At 41.1% G+C, this 27,815-nt stretch overlaps 1 protein-coding gene across 1 annotated transcript; it reads right to left on the reverse strand.

Moving 5' to 3' along the window:
* DHX9 (DEAH (Asp-Glu-Ala-His) box helicase 9) lies at positions 1 to 27,815 on the reverse strand. Its single transcript, XM_010283104.1, has 27 exons — positions 27,801 to 27,815; positions 26,663 to 26,830; positions 25,272 to 25,383; positions 24,884 to 24,996; positions 24,365 to 24,510; positions 21,168 to 21,214; positions 20,381 to 20,517; positions 19,622 to 19,711; positions 19,365 to 19,526; positions 17,945 to 18,022; positions 17,456 to 17,647; positions 16,815 to 16,956; positions 16,216 to 16,298; positions 14,219 to 14,375; positions 13,495 to 13,595; positions 12,442 to 12,655; positions 12,143 to 12,237; positions 11,883 to 11,956; positions 11,064 to 11,216; positions 9,223 to 9,383; positions 7,129 to 7,240; positions 6,301 to 6,462; positions 6,013 to 6,140; positions 4,675 to 4,904; positions 2,259 to 2,374; positions 1,199 to 1,399; positions 1 to 274 (listed from the first exon to the last, which is right to left on the reverse strand). Exons 1-27 carry the CDS (start codon positions 27,813 to 27,815, stop codon positions 1 to 3), a joined length of 3,663 nt encoding a protein of 1,220 aa, XP_010281406.1.

Here is a 27,815-nt window from a genome sequence, read left to right on the forward strand (position 1 = left end):
CTACCACCCGCCCCTCCCCAAATCCCCACAGCCTCCTCTGTATCCTCCGCCTGCTCCTCGATACCCTCCTCCTCGATAGCTTCCCCCACCTCCTCCGTAGCCTCCCCCAGGGCTACCTTGGTATCCTCTTCCTCCTGAGCGCCTGCCGGAGTAGCCGTAGCCACCGTAGCCTCTAGCTCTGTAGCCAGAGCCACGCGGGTAACCGCCCCAGCCTCTGAGGCCACCTCCGTTGTCGTAGCGAGGCATTTTGGGGGGGCGAGGACCATCTCCAAGCCTGGCAAAGAGAAACATTATACCCTTGATGCGATCGCATGGATTCCATTTGTTTAAGCATTACAGGAATAATCAATTCCCAATATACCCAGCTAAGATGGTTTTTTGTTAAGATGTATGTTTTTGTTAAGATGTTATTTTCTGTTAACAGAATACAATGTTTGAGTCGGTTGCACTTTTGCACCTTTTCAGTAAAGAAAAGCTGGGAACGATCCAAGCAACCCCTCCTCTAAATCTCAGGCAGGTCTACACCCTGGGGTAGAGAGCCTTCCCCTCAATCCTCCTTCTCCAGCTCACACAAATGCGTAGGGAGCCCCAAAAGAGCTCAGTGATCTTTATTTTGCTCCTCACAAAACACAGTGAAGTGTACATCGAAGCTGGTCTTTGTTCTGATCCTTTAAAGATCAAAACAAATTACTAACAGCTCACAGGTGTTTTCATTTTCCTTTGCTTTAGAAGCAAGACATGAAAACAAGGGGCAGTGGAGGGGTGCAAGCACAGCCAAATGTTTGTTCTATTTCCAGAGGCAAAGGTGAATAGGTTTGCTCAAAATAAATTTGGATTATATTTTCTTTAGAAATCACCGAGTTTTGGAAGAGGCGATGACAGCATTTATTCCTGAGAGCCGCTTGTCCTTCCTGTGGAAACAGGCAGCGATCTATCTACATCAGCCTTTGACCGTGACGATTTTCCATACGCTCAGACTACTGACTTGGAAACGAAAGCCTGAAGCTCCTGTCCACACGGGACAAGGCTCTCCTGGTGAATTTAGCTCTGGGCTTCTGCAGCCACTGCGCAGGGAGGGAGCAGTGGAGCAATAGCTCTGACCTGCTCCGATCAGGCTCTCGGTGTCCTGGGGGGCAGAGGTGGTGAGCGCTCCTCGCCCCCGAGCTCCAACTGCAGAAGCCAGCAGAGCCGAGCTAACCTTGCATTGGCAGCCATGAGGCTGATGCCTGCAGCCGCCGGCCTGGAGATCTGACGGATCACGTTCAACATTCGCTCATTTGCTGGGTCCAGCTGCTGAATGATCTCAGGATCTTTAGTCACTTCCACAACAAGAGCCTCCATCGCAGCACGCAGAGCAGTGATGCAGGCAGCTGCGTTGTGAGGCATCTTCAGCTTGATCCTAAGAGCACAAAGAAGCTTATTAGATGTATGATGACTTCTAGGAGAGAACCTGTTACAAAAGATGTTCTGCAGAGTGGTTTTTCATTGAGTGCTGCACATACCAAGCCAGAAATCTATATTCTCATTTAATTTGTCAATGAAGGGACATGAAATTCAAGAGGGAAATTTGCAAGATCCCTAAAATTTGACATTGTTAAAACATAACTATCCTTCTGTTTAAATTTGCTCTTGAGATTTAACTTACTCAAATAACACCAATATGTAACCTCTAGTATCAAAACAGAAAGATACAAAAACATAAAGTAAACTAAAAACATGAGGCTCCTCAAGACACTGAAAACTCCGGGCCATCCTCAAAAATATTAGTGAATTAAGCTTAAGCAACTCTTCACCTCCATTTTACTGACTGTGGCGGGGAAGACATCCAGATGGTCATGGCCATAAAATGTATGCTGCCAGAGGCAACCAACAAATCCTTAGCATTTCTCTCCTCAAGCTCTGTTTCTGAGACTCAAAAACAAGGCTTCCTCAGCCTCTGTCTGAAAAGGAGGTCCAAAATACATAGTACCTCTTATTAACCTTCCAGTTAAAGGGGAAAAAAAACAGTAGTTTTTATGGAAACTGCCTGGTATCATGTTTTCAATTTAAGCAGATAATCTGCATGAAACAGTGCTGCCGGTATAAACCCCTCCCTCATAGGAAACAAGGGTAATACCTTCACAATTACACTGTTGCGCACGGCTTGCTCTAGGGTTCCTGTTCTTTAGATATTATTTATGTCTGTGTGAGCAGCTGCTCCCCCCCAGTCTGTGTCCTTTTGTAGACCTGAACATTATGAGCACCAAGGAAGTTCATACCAGTCATCTACCAGAATGAGCTCCCCATCCGACAGGACCTTCTTGGAGGCAAAGAGAAGCAGCTGCAGCGGGCTCACCAAGGTCATTGCTTTGGCAGAGATGGCTCGTGTTCGAATCTGCAGGTGGGAAGAGGAATATAAGTCTTGGAGTGGAAAATAGATCCCTACACCTTCCTCTGGCCACTGAAACCAGAGAATTTTGTAAAAGAAAAAAACACCACCCAAAAAAATCCCAGTGTAATGTTAGGAAATTACAAGAGCACACACACATAGAAAACTGAATGCTGGGCATTCAGTGTTCATTCAGAATTCAATCCCTGTGTTTAGCGGGATTCAGCACTGGCTGGTGTTAAGAAACACCAAAAACTACCTGCCACTTAAAAGTATTAGTTTTTCCAGGACTGCATGTCTGCAATCATGCAGCTGACACTTTGCAAAAGCCATCTCATGCTTTGTCAGCCTAAAAATGGCCAAGGCACAGCTGCACTAACTTCTCACCATTTGCATCGATGGGGCTGTGATGAAAAGCTCACGTTGCTTTAGTAGGGTCCTACACATGCAAGTTTGGAAGCTGCTACACGTCCACGCAACCAGCGCGCTTTTTCATTTTACAGGAACAAGACCTTAAGCTTGTACTTGAAGTGAGCGCTCGGACAATAACAAGCCATCTGACCTAAGCCAGAGATAACAGCACTGACTACACGGGCTACTGCCCTTCATTTTGAAGAGGAACTGAAGACCTCCCCCCCTGACAGCTGCCTCTCTCCCTCCTTTCTTTCACACAGGAGCACGACAGAGCGTGATGGGCAGAATTAATTTGTATGTGCTTGTCCTCAGGGAGCAGATTTGCTCCTGCCTGGAAGATACCACACATACTCAAAAGACAGAAGGTGCCAGAAGCTGGAAATCGTGGCCAAAAAATGGCCACGACGAGGAGTGTTGAACTTGCAGGTCAGAGAGAGACTGCCAAGTGCAGCAGGAAACGGGCAACCAGACCTCAGAGAGAAACTTGCTCTTAGCAAGTACATAATGGGTAGGGAGAGCACTGCATATGAACGCTTCCTGCACCCCAGTCTCACCCAGTTGCTGCTTTAGCCACTCTAAAGCCACCGTCTTAGTCACTCTTAGTTTCCTGTACGCATTTTGATTTAATAAAGCATCACTCCCTGAGTTCAAAGTGTTTTGGCCTTTTTAGGGGAGCTCACTTTACAGAGGTAGTCGAGGCAGATCAAAGCTCTGGCCCGCTTGGGATCCTGTCATAAAGGGTGAAGAAGAGGCGAAGTCTCACCACAGCGCTGAACTATGTACGTGGAAATCCCGAGTAGCAAGCCAAGCCCCCAGCCAGTGCCCAAAGGAGTCAAAATTTCATTTATTATCAATAAAGTGGATTATTTACCATTGCTAAAATGTTGCATGCCAGCAAAAAGGACTGAGTATGGAAAAACCAGCATAAACTGTAATTCTGACCTAAGGAGTGTAGACAACATGACAAAAAAGAAACCCCTACAGGATCACCTCTGCTGTAAGACCTTAAGAGGCTCTCCCAACAGCAAAAGGCCTTCCTAATTTGACACTTGTTCTCAAAAACATCTTTACAGCACCTCCCAGGCAGAAGGGGCTCCGGGGTGGCACACAGCTGGTTCCAACAACAGGCAAGGGAATGCGTTAGGGCCTCCCCATCACTGTGCTGGAGTAACTGTGCGCAGGCAGCGCAAGCGGGCTGGCTGCCCGCGGACAAAATGGCATTGCCTTCATTTGCTCCTTCAGCGAAGGGCAAGCAGTTGTGTTCATGGTGGCCATCACTGGAGCACATGAGGGCACACCGGGGTTTAAGCGTACATGTACAGTATGTGCTGAGTACAGAAAATTAATGGGACAGAGGAGAAGGTCATGGGGACCCTGGGGAAAGCATCTTGGGGTTTATCTGAGATACCTGGGAAATGGGAGTTGTCCTCGGGAGATGACGGACTACCTACATGCCAGAAATACCCACTGCCGTATTACATGTTCCTGTTTTCTCTCTGGATTCGTAAGTAGCAGAAGTGATAAGGGCAGAAATTCTCTATTGCCTAATTAGTATGGAAGAGCTCCGAAAGCAATCTCTTAAAGAAGATAATAATTGAGACCTTTCTCTATGACCTGCCTGTTTTCACAACTTACAGGAACTACCTATGCACCTAAAGACCTCTACTTCTACTGAAACTGGTCGATTGAAAGTTACTGTAAAGGCTGAGTGACACCATGACCACGTAAGGTTCACTTTCTGGAAAAACAAACACACAAAACCAAACCAAAAAACCCAGAACCAGCTGAACACTACCCAGTGTATCATTTTTCTTATAGCTTCTTTAAAAAAAAAAAAAGCCTTGTAGACAACTTGGCAGCACGTGATCAAGAACAAATTCAAAGTCTTTTACCTTTTCTCCAAAAACAAAAAAAGGGGATGGATACTTGATGTCCTGGCTGCTGAAAGGGCAGTTGACAGATGACTTGTGGATGAGTGCATTGTGCCCCTCAGTGGTAAGAATTTTCCTCTTCTCCTTGTGGTAGCAGACATTGGGGTAGACCCCAAAAGCAAGCAGGGAGATTACAACATCCAGATTATTATCTGGTCCAGTGTTGTTAAACGGTTGAGTCATCAAACATTCTGTTGACAGAGAACAGAAGACTGGCTCGCATCCACAGGTCACGTAGGACAGCACAGCAGAGTTGTTTAGGATCCTGGATCAATGCATTTTCTGATTCGATCAACTAGTAGATGAGCATCTGTTCTCAAGTGACCTCTGCACTCAAAGCATTTCAGTTCTACATTCAATTCTCAATTTATGCATGGAGAGCAAAAAGCTGAAAAATACTACAACAAAGAGTTATTTTTCTCTCCCAAACTCTTCAAAAACAAGGAGGGGTTTGCCCAGAATGTGCTGTACCACAGTGTGTTTCCTGTCATTTGTTTTGGAGACAAATCTTTTGGGGGAGGTCAGGATGGATATTTTCATTAGTTTATTTGTTACAAACCACCCCAGAGTCTCTGGTGGCTTGTTTTCAGGTCATCTTGCCCAGAAATAAAGTTAAGGATAAATGCAGCAATAATCCTAGCAGTGTAAGGAGAAAAAAATTTAAGGAATTAAAAAAAATAAGAAAGAAAAGGAGGGGGGAGATGAACATCTGCTGAATCCAGCCAGCCAGCCAGCCTGAATCCAGCAAGCTCCTCAATAACATCAGGCAAATTCAGAACCTGGTCAACTTTTAATAATTTTCATTTTTTTTTCCTTAGAAAATTGAGTAATATGCCACATTACTGCACATGCCTCCTGCGGCACAAACCCAGAAAAATCATAGGGCACATAGCACACTGTTTAGATTACACAGACTCCCCCCTAAGGCTAATGAAAAGGAGAGGAGAAGCACAGCATTATTTTTGGAGATGCGGCAAGTGAAGGAGAAAGAAAATCTGGGAGGTAATTCTCTAAGGACAATTGCTTGATAGATTGTAATCCTGCGGCCCTAACCTCAGCCTCCAAAATCTCCCTACGTTGCACCACAGCCATCACAACTTCTCTGGCTTAGACAACTACGAGAGAGTGAGACAGCACTAAAATTTCATCTGAACGCAGCTGTAAAAGTGGAACAGCTTTATGGCAAATCCACTCTGGGCCTCCGTGATTGTGCATTCATCACAGATTATCTTGTTTGTTTATTTCTCATCTCAGAATGAAAAATGCAATCATTAAATTACTATGTCCAAGCAGAATCACCTTCAGGGAAGCCAGAATTAATGAGTATATCTTTCAGCTGGACCTTTGCTTCCCAAGTCATTCTAAGAGTAGCCATGCTGAGTCTTTTGTGTTCACAAAATCTTTTTTCTGCTTCTTCACCGCCCATTCTAAAAAACAAACAGAGTGAATTAGAAGCCTGTTCAGGTAAAGGAAAAGTGTGACAGCCTAGCTGTCAGAGCATCCACTGATATATCTAGTCTGGTCACAAAACTGCTCACCCTGTGTCACCCATAACTTCTCGCCAAATTTTGTGCCAAGACAATATACCTTGCATCATCCCAGGCTTGGAAGACGGAGAGCAAAGCAACATGATCTGAAAACCTGTTCCCAGCAAAATTCCTATGGACATAACCAAGGCGTTTGCCTTCATTGATGAAAGGTTCAGGGAAACAGGTGGCCGCAGAGATGGTACAAACAGCATCTCCCACACTGAAAGAAACCACAAAAGGTATCGGCATCGGGTTTGTTCTCAGTATTGCTGCCAGCAGCTGCTACAGGCTGTTGATACTAGTAAAACCTTCTCCGCCAGAGAGCTTAGTAATTTGGCCCTTATCTACCAGACTTCTTCACAGAAACACATCCCTGGAAGTGGATAATAAATTAGCTCCAACTCCAGCACTTTCCCAAGAGCAAGTGTTCACAAGCCCCTTGTCTATCTTCCCCCCCCCTCCCGAATCCACACACCACCTCCTGGTAAGAAGGACCCTACAGCCACCACAACTACAAATAACAGATCTTTACTTCTGCTGAACAAGCAAAACATGTGGATTCATTTTTCTTCTTAGCTAGGTGTCAAATTTCACACCTCCTCATCTCTAGCTCACTGCTTGCTATACTTAAGTATTTAGACTCCCACTCTTAATCCCTAAGTATTCAGCCTCTACTGGTCCCCTGCAGTTAACCCTGAATGTCATGACGACTTTACTCCCTGTACTGTTATCTATCCTCTGCTCTCATGAATACTCAGTTTCCTGTCCCCAGTTGTAGCATTCATGGCTCATCTAGATGTATTGTTTTTTGTCTTGTAGAGTGCATGTCTAGAGGCTCGGGAACTCAGAGAAACAAGAAAAAGACCACTGAGACTACTAAACTTACTAAAAAATACAGCCCATTATCATCATCTTGCCAAGACGAGGTTCAATGGGAAGTTTGGCTAGGATTCTTCCAAGAGGTGTCAACTCATCATTGGAATCCAGGGCATCAAGCTCTGAAACAAGATCTCTTATTATCAAAGACGGTTAGCTAATCCCAGAAATCCTTAGATAAGAAATCCAGATAGATAATTGTGTTTAAAGAGAACTCCACCTATATTTAAGGTTAATGTTGTTTACAATATTGCCAACCTGATTTTCAAAACTGGTCTGAGGTCAAATAAACACATTTTACTTTAGCTTTACAGATGTTTTACTACCTCCTCCACAATTAAAATAATTACTATTTAATTCACGTACACAGTTTTTCATGTCTTTTTAGTTTGCTTCTGTACGAACCGCTATTACATGCTTTCACTTTTTTCAAGTCCCTACATTTGATCTTATTAATCTAACCTAATTTCTGCCTCATGAAAATCAAAGCAGCCCTACCACAGCCAGCTGTGGAGTCTTCACTGCAATGCCAAGTCACAGAGCCCTCTGTTCATCGAGAACACCACAAACTCCTCTACGAGGCTTTGCCTGCCTTTCTCTCCTTCCATTACCTAAAAATCATCACCTGAGCTCACCCTCGAAGCTATCGAACCACTGTCAATAATAAAGTCCAACAAGTGTCTGTGGCTGTTTGCTGTACAAGCGGAAGGGTCTCAGGAGTCTCCGTATCTTTCTAGCCATTTGGCCATAACCATTAAACTCTACTTCATAAAACACTTTTTACGTTTGCATAACAAAGAAAAACAATACAAGTGTGATCTTTAAAAACCCTTTTAAGATATAAATGAAAAATGCAAACTTATAGTTCACGTCCTGTATTTACAGACTCTGTATTTACTCTATCTATAGATTTATATTTAGAGATCCTGTATTTACTATTTTGGGAAACTTCAGCATAACTAAAAGCTTTACATTTAAAAAAACCCCAAACTTTGCAGCCTCAGCAATTAAACAGGAAAGCAAACAAATAAAGGGCTCCTTAGCCTCTATCAAATCCATTTTTCTTGGTATCTACTGAACTCAAAAGCCTAAAGAGTATTTCAAAGAATAGCATGTCTCACCATCCTAAAAATATACTAGCAGTATATATGTGCTGCTCATTGGGGAAATGGAGGCACATGCAGAAAGCTCTATTTGGTGTGAAAGCTGCAAATATTTGCTTTTTCCCCTGGCTCTGCATTTCTTACCTGCAGTGTAAGAAAAGCACTAACAATTTTTAGATCAGAAAATTATTAAACTTGAATACATATCCCTAGGTAATGTTTTTCACTCTGGCATCCCTTCTGTAGACAAGCAATGTAGGCTAGTCACACAAATTTTTCATAAAATCAACTATCAAATAGGTATTTCAATTCTTAGAAATTTTAAGAAGTGCTTATTTAGTGACATTTGCAAAGCATGCTGAGGCTTGAGATCACTGCTTTAAATCTAAAGCATAAATGTAGGGTTCCTCCCTCCTTCATTTTACTCATATTCTAGTTAGTTCCTTGAAGAAACTGGGGAGACAGCTTAACCCCCACCTCGGTTTCTCCTGTTTTAGAAGGCTACTGATGCTTGCATATTCATAAACTGGAGATTTAATTGCTTGACAAAATACTGAGATCTTGGGTCAGCAGACTGTACAAAGACGTAATTATACAATAAACTACTAACCTCTCTTTTTCAGTACTTTTATAGCAGTTTTGTAAATGCCTTAGGCACTGGACTGAGTCCATGTCATACACAGCAGTGCCACAGCTGGAAAACAGGAAGCTGGAAGCTAGCAGAAGTTACTGGTAAAATAACAAAACAAGCCTTAAGTTTGAAGGCTTGAGTTTCTTAAAGGAATGACACTCCACTTGGGAATTCAAGTATTTCTTCAGCTGCAAAAGACACTGCCACCCACATGATGCATTCAGGAAACACCCTGCTCTTTCAGACAGCATGCTACTACACAAACAATCTAACCAGAGATATTAAAGCAGTTAGTAAGTCATCATTATACGCGGGAAATCTCTTGGAGTCAGCTTCATTAACATACAATGTTGTGGGCAAACAACGGTACCTCGTAGTGTGCGTTCTGCTTCAATCACTGCATCCAAAGGTGGTGGTTCTATTGCTTTGGCCAAAAATTGACCAATTCCTCCCAGCCGCAGCAATTTGATGCTCAAAGCAATTTCATGAAGCGGTGTTCGAAACATTTCGGGTGTCATATGAGTTTGAAGTCTGGAATGAGAAGAGAACAAGAAAGCCCCCATTTTTCTGAACATAGGCTTGGATCACCGTCATGGGTTGTTCCGTCAGCATAAACTATCACCCTCCAAAGCAAATACTGCCTCCCAGCCAACCCATCAACTCTCATTGTGCTCCTGTGACTTAGGCTGTTGTACCAGTATTTACCTTCTGTGCGTCTCAATTCTCGTTTCGGGGTAAATTTACAAGGGAGGTGCACAGAGGCTATAGCCCTCACGTCACCACTATCGGCATGGCTTCTAGCGGGAGCCGACCAAAGAGTCTGCACGGCTGAAGCCCAATTCGCAGCATGGCTGCGTCGGGCCCCACACTTGCCCCCTTACAATCATCTCCTACATTGCTAAGGAAGGACTTCCACTCCTGAGACAGACAATCTGCTTTCAGCCTGCCTTACGTACACGCACTCCTCAGCTTGTCCTTCTATCAACTCCAAACCACCCCACTCCTCCTGCACATTTCTGCTTTGATCACTAAGAAGAGTTACGTGTTTTTGATGGATGCTTTCCAAAAGTCTTTTTTCTGGTAGGAAAAAGACCTGCTGGAAACAGATGGAGCTCTTAAGTCTTTAGCACAGCATCGTTAGTGATCTGTTAGCTCGCTGGTTGAAACATGAACTCCTAGGAATGACTGCACTGAGCAACAGACAGCTAGCAAAGGTTTCAAAACACCTTGAACAGATATCCAGATTCAGCTGGCACCAGATTTAGATGGTATCTCTCAAAAGATTCTCTGCACAAGTCCACAAACCCCCTTTCCTTCCTAGGCACTATGGTGCTAGTATATTTTGTTTTTATATTCTTTGAAGGAAGGTAACCTTAAAGTCATGAAGTCCCATGATTACTTCAGTAGCCTAAAATCAGTTCACTGTCAAAAATTCATTAAAATCACTCCACTGTACTATACTACAGATCTAAATAAACCTGAGAAATTTAAAGAAAGTTTTTGATCAAATGATACTTTCAGAGGTTACAAAAAGCTGAAGATCAAAACACAGCTATGCTCTAATCGCTATCTGAGAAAGGGGCACCAAAACTTTCATGAGAGAGATCAAGCCCTGAGCGTAACACTTGTGTAGACTTCTGCAGCCAGCAACAAGATTTCCATGGCTCTACGAACTGAGAAACAGCCTGGCAGATAGAAGAGGTCAAAAGTTTCACCAGCAGGGAAGGTGCTAGAGGAGCAGTTCAGCAGCATGAAGGGGCTTCCTGGCCACAAAATGGGGATGGAGGGAAAAGTAACATCTGTGTGCCCTGCTTTTTACCACTTCCATGTCAAAATTGCCCATTACGTGAAGATGCCAGGTGCCTGCAATGTTTGTAATGAGGATAACGCTCTAGTCTGCCTTCAAAGTTCTTTTCTGCCTTGCCTCAACTCCTAAGCAGTATTATTATTTGCCTGAAAGGTTCTGTAGGTTGCAGTGAAAGTCTTAATAATAAAATTATGAACTATTTATGCACCTCATACTATGGGGAACAGCACATAAACATATGTTTTGGGTTTTTTTTAAGCAAGAGAACTGAGGTATTCCAGTGTGAACAGACTTCACGCATCTCTGCTTTCTGAAATTACTTCCCCAGTTTGATCAGAAGTAGCATACAACAGTTCTGGGAGAAGTCTCTGAGATTATTTTATTTTTAAAGAGCACAGCCTCACCTTTCAAAGCGAGCTCTGCTGCACAAATGGAAACAAAATCCAGCACGCACACGTCCAGCTCTTCCTTTCCGCTGCTCCAAATTAGTTTTTGATGCCCAGACTGTGGCATAGTTTGTCATGTTATTATAAGCAGTGAACAGCTTCACTTTTTGTCTGTTAGGGGGAAAAAAAAAACACCACCTAAGATCAGACGTTCTTCACCTTCAGTCCTGCCAAATCAGCTCTTATTATATTCCTTGCAGCCATACCGCTTTTAAGAAGGAAACCACCTCTGTTTGACTAGCTCAGCTTTGGCTAGTTAGCCATCCATCTGGAAGTTAAAGTATCACAGGCTTTATAAAGCTGTGCCCCAAGCTACACACAGAAGGAATTTTTCACAACTGTCTCAAAAGCTTAAAATTCTCATGCAATTAATGAGATCCCTATGTGTAATTTGCTCAGAGAACACGCATAGCAAGACAGGATCTCTAACAAAACTACAAAAATCTTCCTTTTTTCCACCAGCTCCACACTGCGTGTTTGTAATACTCGTTTGGCAGATGACGGTATTTCAAATACGCGTGGAGACCCAGTGACACCTCACATGAATAGCGCCAGGGTGAATGCAGCCGACCAAAAACCAGCCCACTGAAATGCCAGTGTGGTTTGTAACTGTGTTGAACAGCTAAAGACAATGCAAATTTGTCTTGAGTGAATTAAGAGTCCTCAAATTCAGCTCTGTGACTATGGGAACACAAGGCAGTTCTGTGTGTTCAGAAAACCTTTTCTGCATTCCAAAGAATAGGATGTACAAAACAAAAGGCTAATTCATGAACTCACTTGCAGGAGTCTATAACATAGACCACATCATTGATGGTAATGCTAGTCTCCGCAATGCTGGTAGATAAAATAACCTATAAAAACAGGAAATGCATATTGAAATACATTTGGTCTGAAAAAGTTAAGGAGGGACTGCAAGATACACTACATAACCTCTATTTAAAAAAAAAAAAAAAAAAAAAAAAAGGAGTCAGCAGTACATCCACAAAAGCACAGCAGGACAAAGTGTGTTACACTGCATACAGAGAAGGCGCTCATACTTTTGTTACTCCAGGAGGCACAGGATCAAACACTCGACGCTGCTCTTCCAGAGGAATTTGCGAATGCAGAGGTAAAATTCTATACTGGCGGCCTCCTACAACGTGAATACAAGAAGGTTGGTAACTACTACTGTGTAAATCCCAATTCTTCTTTGAACATCATCATAAATTGCTACCCATACATTCTCCTGGCAAATCAATCCAGCTCTCTAAACCACTCAGCCAACTCTCATCTTCACACAGTCAGTAGTTTCCTTTGGAAAAGGAGATGAAATGTAATAGAACACAGCTGCTTGTACCAAAGCGCGGATTCATTTCTAGATGCTTCTGCATTGTATATATCAAGTTCCAGCCAGGCAAGAAAACAAGTACGGCTCCCGGGACATTCAGGGTCTTGATATAAATTAGCAGGGCCTCAATGAGTTCAAAAGAAGTTTCTTTCTCATTCAGCTGAGCCATGGAGTGCTTTGTTTCTGGGCCATACTCATCGCTGCAAATAAGGTTGCAATTGGCCTACAAAAAAATAAAGCAACAACAACAACAAAAAAACAAACCACAAAAGAAATCATACAAGCTAATTTACCCAAGCTGTGGAGACTGGCTGGCCAGGCAAAGAGGAAAATGAGATGTGTGGATAGGGAAAACCACCTTAGGCACAGCTCAACAGAATGACTCACATAAGCAGTTCAGGTCCTGCTTCCTCAGATTTCTAATATAAGAATGGAATTATCATTTCATTGCATTGAGTTATAACTCAATACAAATTTGCATTGCAGCAGGAAGCTATCAAACGAATTTAACTTCCGTTCAGATGAATGAGGATAATGTCATACGAAGCAGAAGAAAATGCTTCTCTCGAGGAAAACTTAATCATTTTTTAAAAATTTCAAATAACTGGCCTAAACAGTAATTTCACACCTACAAATTAAAAGCTATATCATGAAAGTGATAGTTTCTTGACAATGTATGTAAGCACTAACAATACCAACTGCAAGAGAAGAAGGGAGAGAATCTAAATTTTCACCCTGAAAAGGTATTGCCAAGTTCCTATTTCTGTATTTATTTCTTCTTCCAAGCTCATCAATGTTTTCACTTTTAAAAGCATTTCAGTTCTATCTTTAAAGGGAGGTAGGATGACAAAACATGAGAGGCTTAGCTTGAACAAAAAAAGAAATTCTTCAGTTTACAAGGGTAATGAGAAAATTCAATTCTATTCCTGAAGTTAACTGTGATATTAGAAATACAAAAGCTGCTAAAAATGTTTAAGTTCAACGGTGCCGAATGAATTACACTTGAGCTAGACTCCCAACTGGCACTTGTTTAATCTTTCATATTAAAAAAGTCAAACATACATCATCATCTTCACCACTTTCTTCATCCTTCTCTTTCTTCTTCTTTTCCTTTGGTGGAGGAATGAACTGAGTTATTTGAATGCAATCTTCCAGAAAATAATCTGCAAGGACAGACAAGCACTGGTTATCAAGACTGACCACTAGAAACCTGCGAAAGCTAACACAATTCTTTTTATCATCTCTCAAGATTCTCCTGTTATAATTGTGATGTTTCAGAGTATGAAGCCAAGATTTGAGATATCTCCTTGGCTGTCAGCTAGGGTAGGAGAATTATTTCCACATTATTCCAATGATTATTCCTCTATTCAATATACTTCCACATAATTTTTTTTTTTATAGTTGCTGATTTAAAGCTATTTCCATTATTCCTAATATCACAGACAACTGATCTGAAACACCACAGCTTGACTCTTCCTATCTCATTCTCCAATGGCAGCTACCCCAAATGGCAGTGCTTTGGGGTGGGGGTTTGTGTTGTGGGTTTTGTTTTTTTTTTTGCAGGAGGGTGGTGTGGTGGTTTTGTTTGTTTGTTTGTTTGTATTTTTAAGCCAAATGGTGCTGTGAAATGACTTGCTGTTACTGGCTTCTTTGCCCATGGTAACCCACGTCTGTAAGACATGACAATCCAAAAGAGATATGCATCATGCCATACCCATAATCTTAAAGTGTATGACTGATAAAATAAAAACTAAAGCAGTTCTTGAAAGTTCGATCAACGACTTACCTTGGACAGGGTAGGTTCTACCAAAAACCTCAACGACAGGACAGTTGAAGAAATATTCACAAAACATACTAGTATCGATGGTGGCAGACATGAGGATAACCCTGATTTCAGGATATGCCTGAACTACATCTCTCAGCACCACCAAGAGAAAGTCAGTCTGCATATAAAGAGAATAAAAGCAGCATTAATGTCCTACCCATAAGAAGCAACATCTTCCCAAGAGACCAGAAAGAATTACACAGACATACAATTACTGAGCAGGAGCTTGGCTGACCATGAGAAGTAACAATTATCACAACAAAATTCTATAACCAGAAACAGTTGTCAGTGCTTGGTTGACAGCTGGCTGAACATGAGCCGGCAGTGTGCCCAGGTGGCCAAGAAGGCCAACAGCATCCTGGCCTGTATCAGGAATAGTGTGGCCAGCAGGAGCAGGGCAGTGATGTGCCCCTGTACTTGGCACTGGTGAGGCCGCACCTCGAATCCTGTGTCCAGTGTTGGGCCCCTCACTACAAGAAGGACACTGAGGTGCTGGAGCGTGTCCAGAGAAGGGCAACGGAGCTGGTGAGGGGTCTGGAGCACAGGTCTTACGAGGAGCGGCTGAGGGAACTGGGGGTGTTTAGTCTGGAGAAGAGGAGGCTGAGGGGAGCCCTCATCGCTCTCTACAACTACCTGAAAGGGGGTTGTGGTGATGTAGGGGTTGGTCTCTTCTCCCAAGTAACTAATGATAGGACGAGAGGAAGTGGCCTCAAGTTGCGCCAGGGGAGGTTTAGATTGGATATTAGGAAAAATTTCTTCACCGAGAGGGTGGTCAGGCATTGGCACAGGCTGCCCAGGGAGGTGGTGGAGTCACCATCACTGGAAGTGTTCAAAAAACATGTGGATGTGGCGCTTCAGGACATGGTTTAGGGGACATGGTGGCGTTGGGTTAATGGTTGGACTTGATGATCTTGAAGGTCCTTTCCAACCTTAGTGATTCTGTGAGTCTGTGAAATACTGCAATTCCTGGGATAAGTGAATTTTAGGATTTCCAGTGTAAAGAGGAGTTATTCTTTTATCAGCATGAAACAAACTTAAGAAAAGTATTCAAAAATAGTTTGCTTCCTTCCTAACAATACATTACAACCTAAGGTCTTTTTAAACTTGGTTTACATATAAAGCAGCCATAGTTCATAAAACAAATAGGAATGACTCAGTGCACTTATATACAAAGTTTTATAGTTCTATTTAAACACAATGTTTACTTAGTTTTGCAATGTAGTTAGGTGGGCCCTTAGTTCAACAGAAAAAATTCCAGTCTCATTCGAAATTTGAAAACTTGTATTTTACAACATTAAAACAAACTTAATAGAGATCAGAAAAATCTGCATTGCAATTCCACCTAAATGAGTCCCCAACAAGCTTAAGCATTATGTCAGAACGTAGCAGTTTCTCTTGGTTTGGCAAAGCTGAAAACTCTATGGAAGAATCAAGGGGAAAGAAAATGTTTCCCATTTCTTAAGTTATATACAATCCCTCCCCCAACTCTGTTTTCAACTTGTTCCATTTTTTCTTTCTGTCAAAACCAAATTGAAGTGTGTCACTATCAAGACAGCAGCTTCTGTAAATACCACTGCTGTTCCGTTACAGTAATACAACACTGTCAGTAGAAAAAGCACTCCAAAATAAAAGTGACATTCAACATGCTCCTGCATTTGGACAAGAAGTGCTTGTACCATGGTGTTCTATTTTCCAGAGAGGACCACGACACTGAAGGAGATCCTAACAGGCAAAAGAGATAGGGCAGCAAGTAAGTAAAAGTCCTTGGTCTTTTAATCAGGTAAGGAGCAATTCAGAGAAGAATTCCTAAAAAGTCTTATCGAAGATGGGATTGCTCACACGTATGGCAATTAGTAAAATGCAGTTTCCTTTCACATGTTTACTGTTACACAAGAACACATGCAGAAGTTAAACAGAAGCACAGAGAGAAAGAGGATCGGAATCACCAGCTAACTCACATTAATGTCTCTCTCATGGATCTCATCAACAATAACATGACTAATGCCACGGATCCCAGCCTCCACCTTTCTCAGAAGAACACCTTAAACAGACATAGTAGTTAAATGTTCAGGTAGGTAACAGCTCAGTCTTGCCCCCGCCACCCCACCTCATTTCATCAAGAATAGTTGCACTGGTTCAAAAATCAAGAATTTTGTGGGCTGCCCAGCACCTTTTACAGCCCCATCTCTAATCGCCATGCTTTCATTTGTACAAGTGACGGGGAGGGCATAAAGTATTCCTACTAGGAAGAGACTTTCTTCTTTCTCATCCAATACTGCTTCCCCTTCTGTCTTCTAAGGACAATCAATTTTATCTCTTTGGGAGATCATTTCTGCATGGCATTAGACCTGTGTTATCATACTTCTGAACAACAAACTATCTTTCACAGCACAACAGTATGTCAGCAAACTTACTCTATTAAAAGAAAAAAAGTTGTTTATCTCTTAAACAGATTTTCTAAAAATTTTTATGTAACCATGTTTCTGCTTTTGCTGCTAACTCAAAGAATTGAGACCTGTAATTAATAAGGCACAAACATAAACAAAACAATACAGACCTACAGTGCAGAACATCACACTGGCATGCGGCCGAGGAAGCACAGATTCAAATCGCACGCTGTACCCACAGCTTTGCCCAGGTTGTTCTCCCCTCTCATATGACACACGCTCTGCTACAGAAACTGCACTAATCCTCCGAGGCTGAGGGATGAAAAAGTTTTCTGTCATTTAATGATGAGGTTTTTTCAGTTTATCAGAACACCACCGAAAACGAGAAAGTAAATTATAAAAGCTATAGGTGTCCTGTCCTAAGGTTTCTTTACAGAGTAGTCATTAAACAGTAATATCTGTAACTGCAGGCTTTTTTCTTCTGAAATGGTCAATTCTGCCTATAAAATTACAGAGGAGGGATATAAGGATATACAGGAACTGGCAGCTGGCATTTGCCAAGTCGTTCGCCCTCGGTCTGCCAAAACGTTTTCACCTGGACAAGGTACAAGCCAGATTATCTCAACTTGTAGATACATGAAAGAATAACACTCCAAAGGAAAATATACATGATGCTGAGGTTTCTCCTAGATGTAGTACCACGGAGATACTTTTAGAACAATGTCCTGTAATGATAATCAGATTTCTCACCACATCCCGATAGGTGATTTCTAGCATCCAACCACAGAAACTTACGTAACATACTCCTCACCTGTGTCACTACTATGTTACACTCTGCAGCTCGGTTCGTTCTGATATGTTCATCCAGGATGTACTGTGGCACTTGGGTGGTTTTCCCACAACCAGTGGCACCACGAATTACAACAACAGAATTGTGACGGATTGCATCCAGAATTTCACTTTCGAAGTTCTTCACAGGTAAGGCCTCTCTCTCTTGTTGGATCTGGAAAAAATCCAGCACATTTCCAAAATCGACCTATTCTGCTCCACATCCATACTTTGTCTCACTCTTCTACACAGGTTTCGCTTACACAAGGCAAAACTGTGTAAGAACACATTATAGTTTCTATTTTTTCCTTACACAACACCAACACATCCCCACATCCATCCCACTGTCACATCCAGCACTTCTAAACACTTGGTGCCTAATTACTACTGAAATCCAGTCTTGCACACTTTGTATACGATATGTTCAACCTCTTTTGCACAAAATACACCATGTCACAGGAAGCACACTTACCCTTTGTAATTCTTGATCCTGCTCCAAATGGTACATGAAATCACTTTTCAAATCCATGCTTATTTGCTCTGGAGTGAGCTGCAAAGGCAAGACTTTGTTCAGAGGCTTTTTGACCCCTCTGCTTATCTATATCATAACTTCAGTATAAAATCAGTCACATCAACATAATGATTCCAAATATCAGTAAAAGATCATTTCCTACATAACTCCCTGAAAACAGTTACGCCTATGAGCTATTTTATTTCATTCATTCCAGTGTGTTAAAATTAAATGGCCATCCTCAAAGCAGCTTTTCAGAAAGATCCAAAATGCTGAAAAAGAATGATTGTTTAAATTTAAATACTTTAGCTGTTTGAGAAGCACACTCTATTCAGCAGTAAGTCAATGAGATGGTCATTCACACAGGAGTTTTTAATGTAAGGAATGACATAATGTAAGCACATAACCACCCACAGAACAGTAGCTGAAAGAAGAAAAGTGAGCAGAGAAGGAAATTTATCAGGCAAGTCTCCTATTTCAACTGAAGAATTCTAAAGAAATTCAAATTTGTTATGAAAGGGCTAATTGGTTTTACTGCAAATAAGTTACCTGCATCACAACTAGCACATAGAAATCCTAATGGGATTTGAAGCCATGTCAATTTGCAATGTCCGTAAATACACTGACTATGAGTTTTAAGCGGCAACACTCCAGTTTACACCAGTTCCGTAGTTTTAAATGAGTATATAATGATCAATGTTAATGGAATTTATGGAAAAAACTGCAGTTGAAAGAAGTATTAAATTATTATTTTGGTCATAAGTACTCTGGTTCCCTGTTGTAGGAAGCTGAAGCTCCTGTCCTCGGAGTCTTTTCTGACCAGGTTGTACCAGTGGCCAAATTATGCATCTGGACTTGGCAACCTAGTATTTCTTCCCTTCTTCCTCATTTTGACACGCCCCATTGCTGCTTTTCATTTGCTCTGTGTTGAATGGGACTAGAAATGACCAAAAAAAGAAAGCAGGCCGACTGTGTAGTGACACTAGCTTGGAGCAGTTTCTCCTCCCAGAAAAGTCCTAGCATGGAAATATGGGAAAGAGAGGCTCACAAATTATAAATGACATGCCCTTACGCTTACCTTGTACTTTCAATTAGAATTTTACATGGGCTGCACCATAGCAGACAAAAAGTGAAACAGCAAAGAATTGGGACATCCAAGACACTGCTGCTCAAGAACCTAATGAAACATGAAATAAATACAAAGAATTCCTACCAATGAAAAGACTCCCTTCCTCCAGGCCAAGAAAGAAAGACATTTTATCACTGGACTGTTTTCTCCTTTGAAATAGCTCATATTTTAAATCCTGGGGGGAAAAAGCATTTAAAAGTTCCGGAAGTATGGGGAAAACAAACAACAAAGCAATTATTTAAGCTATCTTACATTTGCCAGAGGACCCTCATCAATATTGCAGCTGGTCCAAGGGTTCCAGTTGGAATGAGGTGGTGACCACGGAACAACTCCCATATGACTTTGTCTCTGCGATGGTTCAAAATGGGCCAACTTTCCAACATTAATCAGAACGGGATTACTGGGATCTTCAGGCTATAAATCCAAAAGCAAAATGGGCAAAGAAAGATAGAAGTATTAAACAAGCAGGTCTGATGTTAAATACTGGAGTACCTGAACCACACACTCACCAAAGGCACAATCTCCAGAGACAGTTCCCGTACAGTCTTTTGCAGCTGATTTTCTAAGTCAGAAGACAGTGACACCTCATAGGGTTCCACCTATTAAATGTTTAAAAACTACATGTTAATCTACACAAAAAGGCAGACAATGGAAGCAAGAACTGCAGGCTGCCAGAGAGTACCCTGAACCATCAAATAGTTCCTAGCAAGACAAGGCCAAAGACTACCAGCAGTTCAAACTTCATGTTCTTGAAACATTTCGCCCACTTTTCATCCAACAAGAATCTGTAGAGTATTTTTAAATATCTGAGTTTAACTTCAGAGGAAAACATTCACAAACTTGTAATCGAATACCAAAAAAATGCTGAGGTGCCAGATACTGAAACCAAATAGCCAAGAATTTTATGTAGCAAAAATAGAAATCTTCAAGCTTCTAGAAAATTTATACTGAAAAAAGCATGTGTTACAAATCCTATTTCATTTAATACACTGTAAAACTAAAAGTTTTACAAAAAAGTACTACAGTACTGTAAATAACAGTACTGTAAATAACTGGTTTATTGCTACACTCACACAGACATGAAGTTATATTTCTGATCCAAATCACTGGCCAGACCAGAAACAGTTGCTGGTCTAAAGAATAAAAATTATTATTGAGTCATAAGCTGTTAAATATTGAGAGCAAACTTTTACTCACTCATCTTTATAAGAGAGTACTTGTGTTATTACAGTGAAAGCAACAATTTCTGACCCATCTACCAAACTCACCGATTCTCCTTCTTTTTTCTTTGTCTGTCCAGAATAAGGTTCTATGACACCAAGATGGTAGAGCTGTCTAACCAAGGAAAGGGCACAGGACTGTGCTGCCAGCTTTTTGTTTGATCCATGCTCGCGGCTGAAAATCCCTGCGGCACACAAAGTTCAGAGCTGTAGTAGCTAATGAGTCAAACAGCTTCCACAGAAGATACTACTCTGCAACAGGCTTTGTGATTGTTCACACAAGCCAAGTTTCACAGAGAGAGTCTCAAATCTTGATAAATCCAGATTTCCAACATAAAATCCAACGAGGCCCCTTCATCAGCTGACTCACACTAGCTGTGTAGTGTTACTTACTGACTTCCTGAGGAACTCCTGTAAGGTTTTTTTTCTGCATTCAGTGTCTAAGGAGGTATGATTATCCTATACCACCCACCAACATCGTACAAATTTCACAGCAAGCTCTACGTAAACGGGTACAGCATGGCCAGCATGCCCACGTATTAAGACGCCTGCGTTTCTCAGATATGTGAAGAACAAGTAATTAACACAAACAAAACCTACCATGTCTCACAAGCATTTCTTTGTGCTGAGAAGAATGATTAGCGTAAGTATGTAATGGACAAGCAGTAGAACGCAACAAGCACAGCACACAGAAAAAAGATTTCATGTCAGGAAACAAACATGAACCTTCATCTCTGGGAGTGGTTCCAACACATAACTATAAAAGTCTGCAGCCACGAGTATGAGTACCAACACCCATCTCTTGCTAAGATAAAAAATAAAGAGAAACACTTACTTCTGCCCAGCTGCTTCACATAAATGTTCATTTCTGCAATAAAGCTCCTGTAAACAGAAAGAACGAACACAAAGGTACAATTATCAATAGCTGACACTGACACTGCAAAAATAGCCACTCTTTCCAATTTTTATAGGCAAAGATTGCTGTGTCCTCAGTCAGAGGCTCTCAACTCATCAACGGCCAAGGTAAAATATTACTGCTTTTAGTCCCTTTAGCTCCAAGTTAGTAAGTAACAGACTTGCCATCAAGAGAACCAGTAGATCTGTTAAGAAGAGTCCTGCAAATGCCACCGTTCAGCATTGAAATTTAAAACCACATTATTAAGAAATATGCTTTAAGCTTAGGGCAACGATTATAAAGCAGATAGCATGTTAACGTAACATTCACATGCATCCTGCTGTACCATTAACTGTAGCCCATGTTATACTCCAGTAACCCACTAGTAGCCTTCATTTATTAACTCAGATGCAACACAGCTACCCTGGGTTTTACCACACATTTGGCCAGCTTGGAGCACAGACAAAACTAAACCAGGTCATTTTGTCAAAGACCATTGAAGATATCTGCACAGAAAGAGGCAGAATACTTGCATTTCCATGAAGCCCTTATTGCCATACTCTGGGAACAGCATATAGTCAAAAGTAACTCTGCGCAGCAAATGTAATAGTTTGCCTAGTAGACATGTAACCAACTCATTTAAAGGCCAAATAAATGAGAAAGATATATGTCAACAGAGGATGATGGAAACCAAGATCCATGTTTTTAAGAATCACAATCGAAGCATGTCTTTGCACAGATTAAAAATGAAAGCTAAATTCTTGTGAGACAGGATTTAAATTGGCCAATGTGATTCAAGATGTATAACTGGGCTTTATCAGACTGAGATCCTCTTTGAAAACTATGCCTTGGTACTTCCACAGCTGCAGGCAGAGCCTTGCATCTGTGTCCTTGATTTCTTGCTGTAAACAAACAAACAAACAAAGGTTAAGTGAGGGATTTAAATTTCAAGTTCGAACTCCTTCCTGTACTACCAGCGAACTGACCTTCAGGCACAGTGGCTTCATGGGTCAAAGGCCACTGGCTTTCAGGGACACAACAGCCAACTAAGGCACCGATGACAGTATGTTTCTCAGCCAGGCCTACAGTCAGCATTCAATCTCATTCTCCTCCACCTAAGGGGAGAACAGCAACACCAGAAATCAGTTCGCAGCAGAATCCCATGTGATTGTTTAGTACAGCCTCAGCAGCCCGTGTGTGGGCACGCACAGATCTTTGGTGTCGCTCGCTGCTACCATCTTCAGCCGGAACACAAAGAGGCAAACGCATCCCACGCTACCAATGGAATCCCAAAAGAGAAAAGCCATGTCTCATCCCTTAATATTTAGTTCATACTTCACGTGTTAGGAGAGCCATGTTTGTATTTACAATTTATACCCTCCTGTTGTAATTAAAACGAAGTTTTCAAATTCAAATTTTCCAGCTATTACTAAGTTCTTATATCATATGACTATGATTAATTGACAACAAAAATACATTTCTCCTTTAAAAACTTCTGAGAGCAAGGCTGACATTTCCATTATAAAGACCACTACTTTAAAAAAAAAAAAAATCAGACTGGTAAGGTACACAGCAACTGGTATTTCTTAAAAAAAACCCAAAAACCAAAAAACCCCTACAACACCCCCCCCAAATCCCAAATCAAACTCTATTACTGACTCCTCAAAACTCCAAAATCATCTTAAATTATTCCTCTCCTGTTACACATATCAAAAGGATTAAATCCAATAGTTTGCCCTCTCTCAATGAACGCTAGAACACATTAGAACTGTTTCATGCCTATCGGATCTGTTGCAGCATATTGTTAGTTCCCCCCTCTGCCACTCCATCCAGGGCAATTCACACAAGCTTTCCTGGATGTTGTAAATAGGAAACCCTGAAATGCTCTCCGGAGGAACAGTAAGCAGGCTGAGAAACATACTGTCATCTACGGCCACTTCATTCTGCTCAAGATTATATACATTTAAATACATGGGGTTTAATGCTTTTACCTGGAGAAGGCATAACAAAATGAGCTGCACAGATTATCTGCAAGTTACTGACTAAAAGAAGTGCTCAAGAACTAAATCTGCAACAAGCATATTTAAAATTCCTAGTACTGTACAAACTAAGTTTTTATGTTACTCATTTAAGGGAAAGAAATGTCCTTGCTTGAAAGCATAAATGGAGATGAAGTGACTTGAAGATAGGCTTTAAATGAGAATTTACAACTTACTGACACCAATACACATATTTTAAATGTTCTAAATGCTTGTAAGACTTAACAAAAGAATACCAGAAGTCCTGCAAGTGAGGCTCTCATGGAAGACTGTAAATAAGAAAACTCATTTCTTTCTAAAAAAATAACTCTCATAGAAAACAAATTTATATAATGAAAAAAAACCCAAAATCCAACAATAAGAATCCAGCAGCAGCATGCTGTTGTTTCTGACCACAAAACATAATTATATTTTACAAGAAATAATACAATGATCTGAAGTTTTGATGATTTGTAAACACTATTCCAAACGGGGGCAAAAACCCAAAACCCATCAATTCTTTATGCACAACGTTATGTGCTATTTTGATTTGGAAGATGCACATGAGAATTTTTGGATGGAATGGGCAGAAAGCCAAAAAAGAGTAATACCCAGCTGGTTTCAACTGAAATTTTAAGACCCTCAAAACTCTTTTGGGAAGATTCTGCCAAACTAATTTTTCCAGTAGAAGACTCCGCTGCCAAAAAAGTTAATTGTAACAAAAATATAAACCAATGTCCTTAAAGCACATTTCTACATAAGCAAATGTAAGCATATTTAAGACGTACACAAAACATACAACTACAGACCTACAATTACCACAAGCAACTGAGCACTCTTTACACTCAAACTGACACCTCAAGAGTGAGCTAGAGCACAGCAATCATTTTAAAAGCTGCACATCCATGAAAAACACTAGACAGAAACCCCTTCAGCATCGCTCAGATCTTGGCACCAAGGCTCATCACCCCCATTTCAAGATTTAGGTATGTTGGTTCTGGTAAAGAACACTGCTTTCTCAAATGGCACTATGGAGCACTGCAAATAAATGTGATTAGCCACTGTCACCGAAAAGGTTTCTAACCCTTCATATGTAGAAGGTGTCTAAAACTACCAAACCTGTTGTGATCAGGCCCCATTTCAGTGTATTTATATTCTTCCTGAATCTTCTCCTTTTGGAAAAACTGGTTCAGACGTGCCTTGGCATTTTCCAAGGTCCAACCCCCGTGAAGATCGACATTTAAATCCACTTCTGACTCCGAGGTCTAATATTGGGGAAAAAAGTATTACTTACTGGTTTCTAATAGATTTCAAGTTTTAAACATTTTTACAACAAGTCTTTGTTTAGTAAGTTAAAATCTTACAGAAAATGGTAATGTCCTCAGTATTTCCTTATTTTCACAATAAATTGTCTATACAAACAATTGGATATTCGCAGTATCCAGAGTGATTTTGTTCTTAGCTTAAACAAGTTACCTTTAAGGTCAGCAGGTAAATGTGTAGCTTAAGTTAAAACCCAACTGCAAAATATCAAACGAAAACTGCAAGCTTGACTATAAATGCTAGTAACAAATGAAAGGAAGTGAAAGATAGCTATTTAAGAACAAAAGTAAAGAAGAATTACATAGAATGACTTACTGCCTGCACTTCTTGCTCCTCTCTCTTTGAATAGTAGTCTTTCAAATTTGCACCCCGATCCCACTGAGCTCCACGATTGCCACAACTTCCAGGTGCTGTACCTGGGCCATTGCCTACCACATGGAAAACAAACAAACAAAAACGCAACAAAATAACTCCCCCAGAACATGATCTTAGCAATGGAGAGGTATTGCCTGGCAATCTCAACAAGATACGACCAGTCCCTCAGATCTCATGCAGCCATTCACACCTCTGCCTCAAAACTACGATGACTTCTAGCAGTCTTCTGGCTGCAAAATTATGCCATTTGGGAGAAAAACCTCCCACCCAAATCTATATGCATATATCACACCCACGTACATGTAAATTACAGTTTTCACAGCCTTACCTACTTCAGCCTCTATAATCAAATGCGGAGGAAGAGGTCCACCCGAAGTAGAACCGGAACCAGTAACATCTCTAGCTGCCTCATGTCCATCAGGGGTATCACCAGCTGCTGGCTAGGAAAGGAAGAGAAGGGAAGTATCAGCACATTCGTACAGAATAAGTCTTTTTACTATTTAGCTAGAAAACTGTTCAGGCAGTTTAAAGAGATCATGCATCTTTATGCAATAGTTACTCCCAGTAGTAACCCACAATAATAACACCCTTTTTAAAAGTGAAAGGAATACAACTGCTGAATATTTGGCTTTTTGTGGGTGTTTTATACCAAGATTTCCAACCACCAAGTAGCCCTGACTTACTGAAGTTCAGCAATCACAAAGTCAACTGTTTCAGCACCCAGGGTAAAATAACAGCTACTGGTCCCTATCATATATCCAAGGGAACTCAAATATACTTTATGAACACACACACGAACACACACACACACACAAAAACGCTGTAAGAAAATGTGAATACCCTTAGGAAATGACAAAATTATGGTTAATCATTACAGTTTGAATTATTCCCATTTCAAGACGTGTATGTTTAGCTAACTGATCGCAGCACTTCTGCTTTATTCAAGCCACAGAACACGCGATCCCTACTTAGGACCCAGCCATGCAGCACGCTGCATTGCCATGAAACGAACTGATACATCAGAAACCATATAGGTCCTGTTACCAGAGGGCTTCACCTAGGCTAACGAGGCAGGGACACTGCTTTCACTGATCGAACTACGTATCTGATACAGGTATATGCTTAATGAGGCACTAGAAAAAGACTTTTCCCTCCCAACGTATAACACATACCTTCATGCTTTATTTACTGTTCTCTAAAATTGCTGTAAAGGCAGAGTTAATCTCCTCCTCAGCTTTTATGTGATAGTCATTGCTGATACTTGCACAGTTCAAAAAACATCATAAAAAGCAGTGATCCTGTTACACACACAAGGAGCTAAGGCAGAGATTATTTATGGTTTAAAAAAAGGCAAGTTTTCAATGTCTGGTTTGAGACATCTGTGATTATTTTTGTTGTTATTTTATTTTTTTTAAAGGACACAGTATTATGTATCATAACATGCACTCAGAACAATTCCCAGTGTCAGGTGTGGGTACTCAGCACTTTTCAAGTCAGGCTGCACCTCACAGGGACTCTGAATTCTCCCCAGCCTCAGCACTTATGCAGATGAACACACAGCTGTTTTTACCAGAGCAGCCTACAACATTCACTGTATGTATTCCAGCTGCCCAGCACTGTAAGCAGAAGTCCTCAGTCATCTTCATTGCACACAAGAGCCAAACCGAACTCCAGGGATGAAAGGCAACTGGATGCACAGCACTGCAATTAAAGATTAGCCTTTGGTAAAGAGAAAGAGCAGCTTACTCCAAAAGCAGGAATTTCATCTCTCTTCATTTCATTCACCCGAATCAAGTAATTGATAAAGTCTCGAGCAGCGTTGCTCTGTGCATCTTTCTTGTTAGTGGAATTGCCCATGCCAATGTAGTTAAAGCCTTCCACTCGAACCTGCAAATGAAAACACAGATCTGTGGCACGTACAAGTGAATGGTCTTGAAAACCAGTAACACTGATGGAAACACCAAATTTCAGTTGCTAACGAGTACAGGAGAAATATTACTACTAACTACTAAGTATTGTTACATATCATTATACATATACACATATTTCTGTAGGTTTTGAATGTATACTTTATACCTATTAAAGAAAACACCCACAGTCCATTCTCGGAGACCGTGTTTCCCAAAACCCCGCTGAAGAAAATTCATCAGTGTATGAGAGGCTACTGCCAACACACAGCAGCAAACTCTGCCCAGGTTTACTTCCCTCAGCCTGCCTTAATTGCAAACCCTCAGACAACAAGAACAAGAGTGAGCTTGTGTGTCCTCTACCGTAGTTCCACGTTATTACAGCTAGCAAGATGCAATTTCATAAACTTAAGAGTCAAGCTTTAGAACAGCAATTTTATACCCTGCTAGCTTGTCTGGCAGGCTGCTGCAAAACATAATCACCGGAAATTTATTCAGACTAACCAGACATTCTACACCCGCTTTTCTGCAACCACTGCCCCTCATCTTGAAGTTATGTTCTTTTTTTCACATCTCCAGTCAGCAGCTCTGCTTCTTTTCAGCTTCACTTGGATAGACCACTTATGCATTTCTAATTTCCACTCTTCATCTGCTGACCATATAAACAGCTTTTTACTAGAGCTAGTTGTTATTCTTAAAGAAAAAAGAAGTAAGCGGACCTGCATGTAACATTCCAGCTAGCTCAAACCAGAATTTTACACATCACTAAGGCTAGACTGTATTTGTCCTTCAGTGCTGAATCACACTGGTAGCAAATACCCATTTTCTCCTCAAACAACATACTCTTGTTAGTGCTCTGCTTAACGGGTTCCAGGTAATGAGCTTCCACTTTCAGCACCGACTATCAGTCTACCAGGACAACGGTATCACCAACCAAACAGTAATCGTACTGGATTCACAGCCAT

Source organism: Phaethon lepturus, unplaced genomic scaffold, assembly GCF_000687285.1.
Source record: "Phaethon lepturus isolate BGI_N335 unplaced genomic scaffold, ASM68728v1 scaffold38822, whole genome shotgun sequence".
Lineage (NCBI taxonomy): Eukaryota > Metazoa > Chordata > Aves > Phaethontiformes > Phaethontidae > Phaethon > Phaethon lepturus.

Excerpts from the sequence above, each read along its gene's own strand:
- DHX9 (XM_010283104.1), bottom strand. Across the intron at positions 17,648-17,944 it reads AGGATCAAGAATTACAAAGG|ATCCAACAAGAGAGAGAGGC; the intron begins GTAAGTGTGCTT and ends GATTTTTTCCAG. Across the intron at positions 16,299-16,814 it reads TGTGATGTTCTGCACTGTAG|GTGTTCTTCTGAGAAAGGTG; the intron begins GTCTGTATTGTT and ends TGTCTGTTTAAG.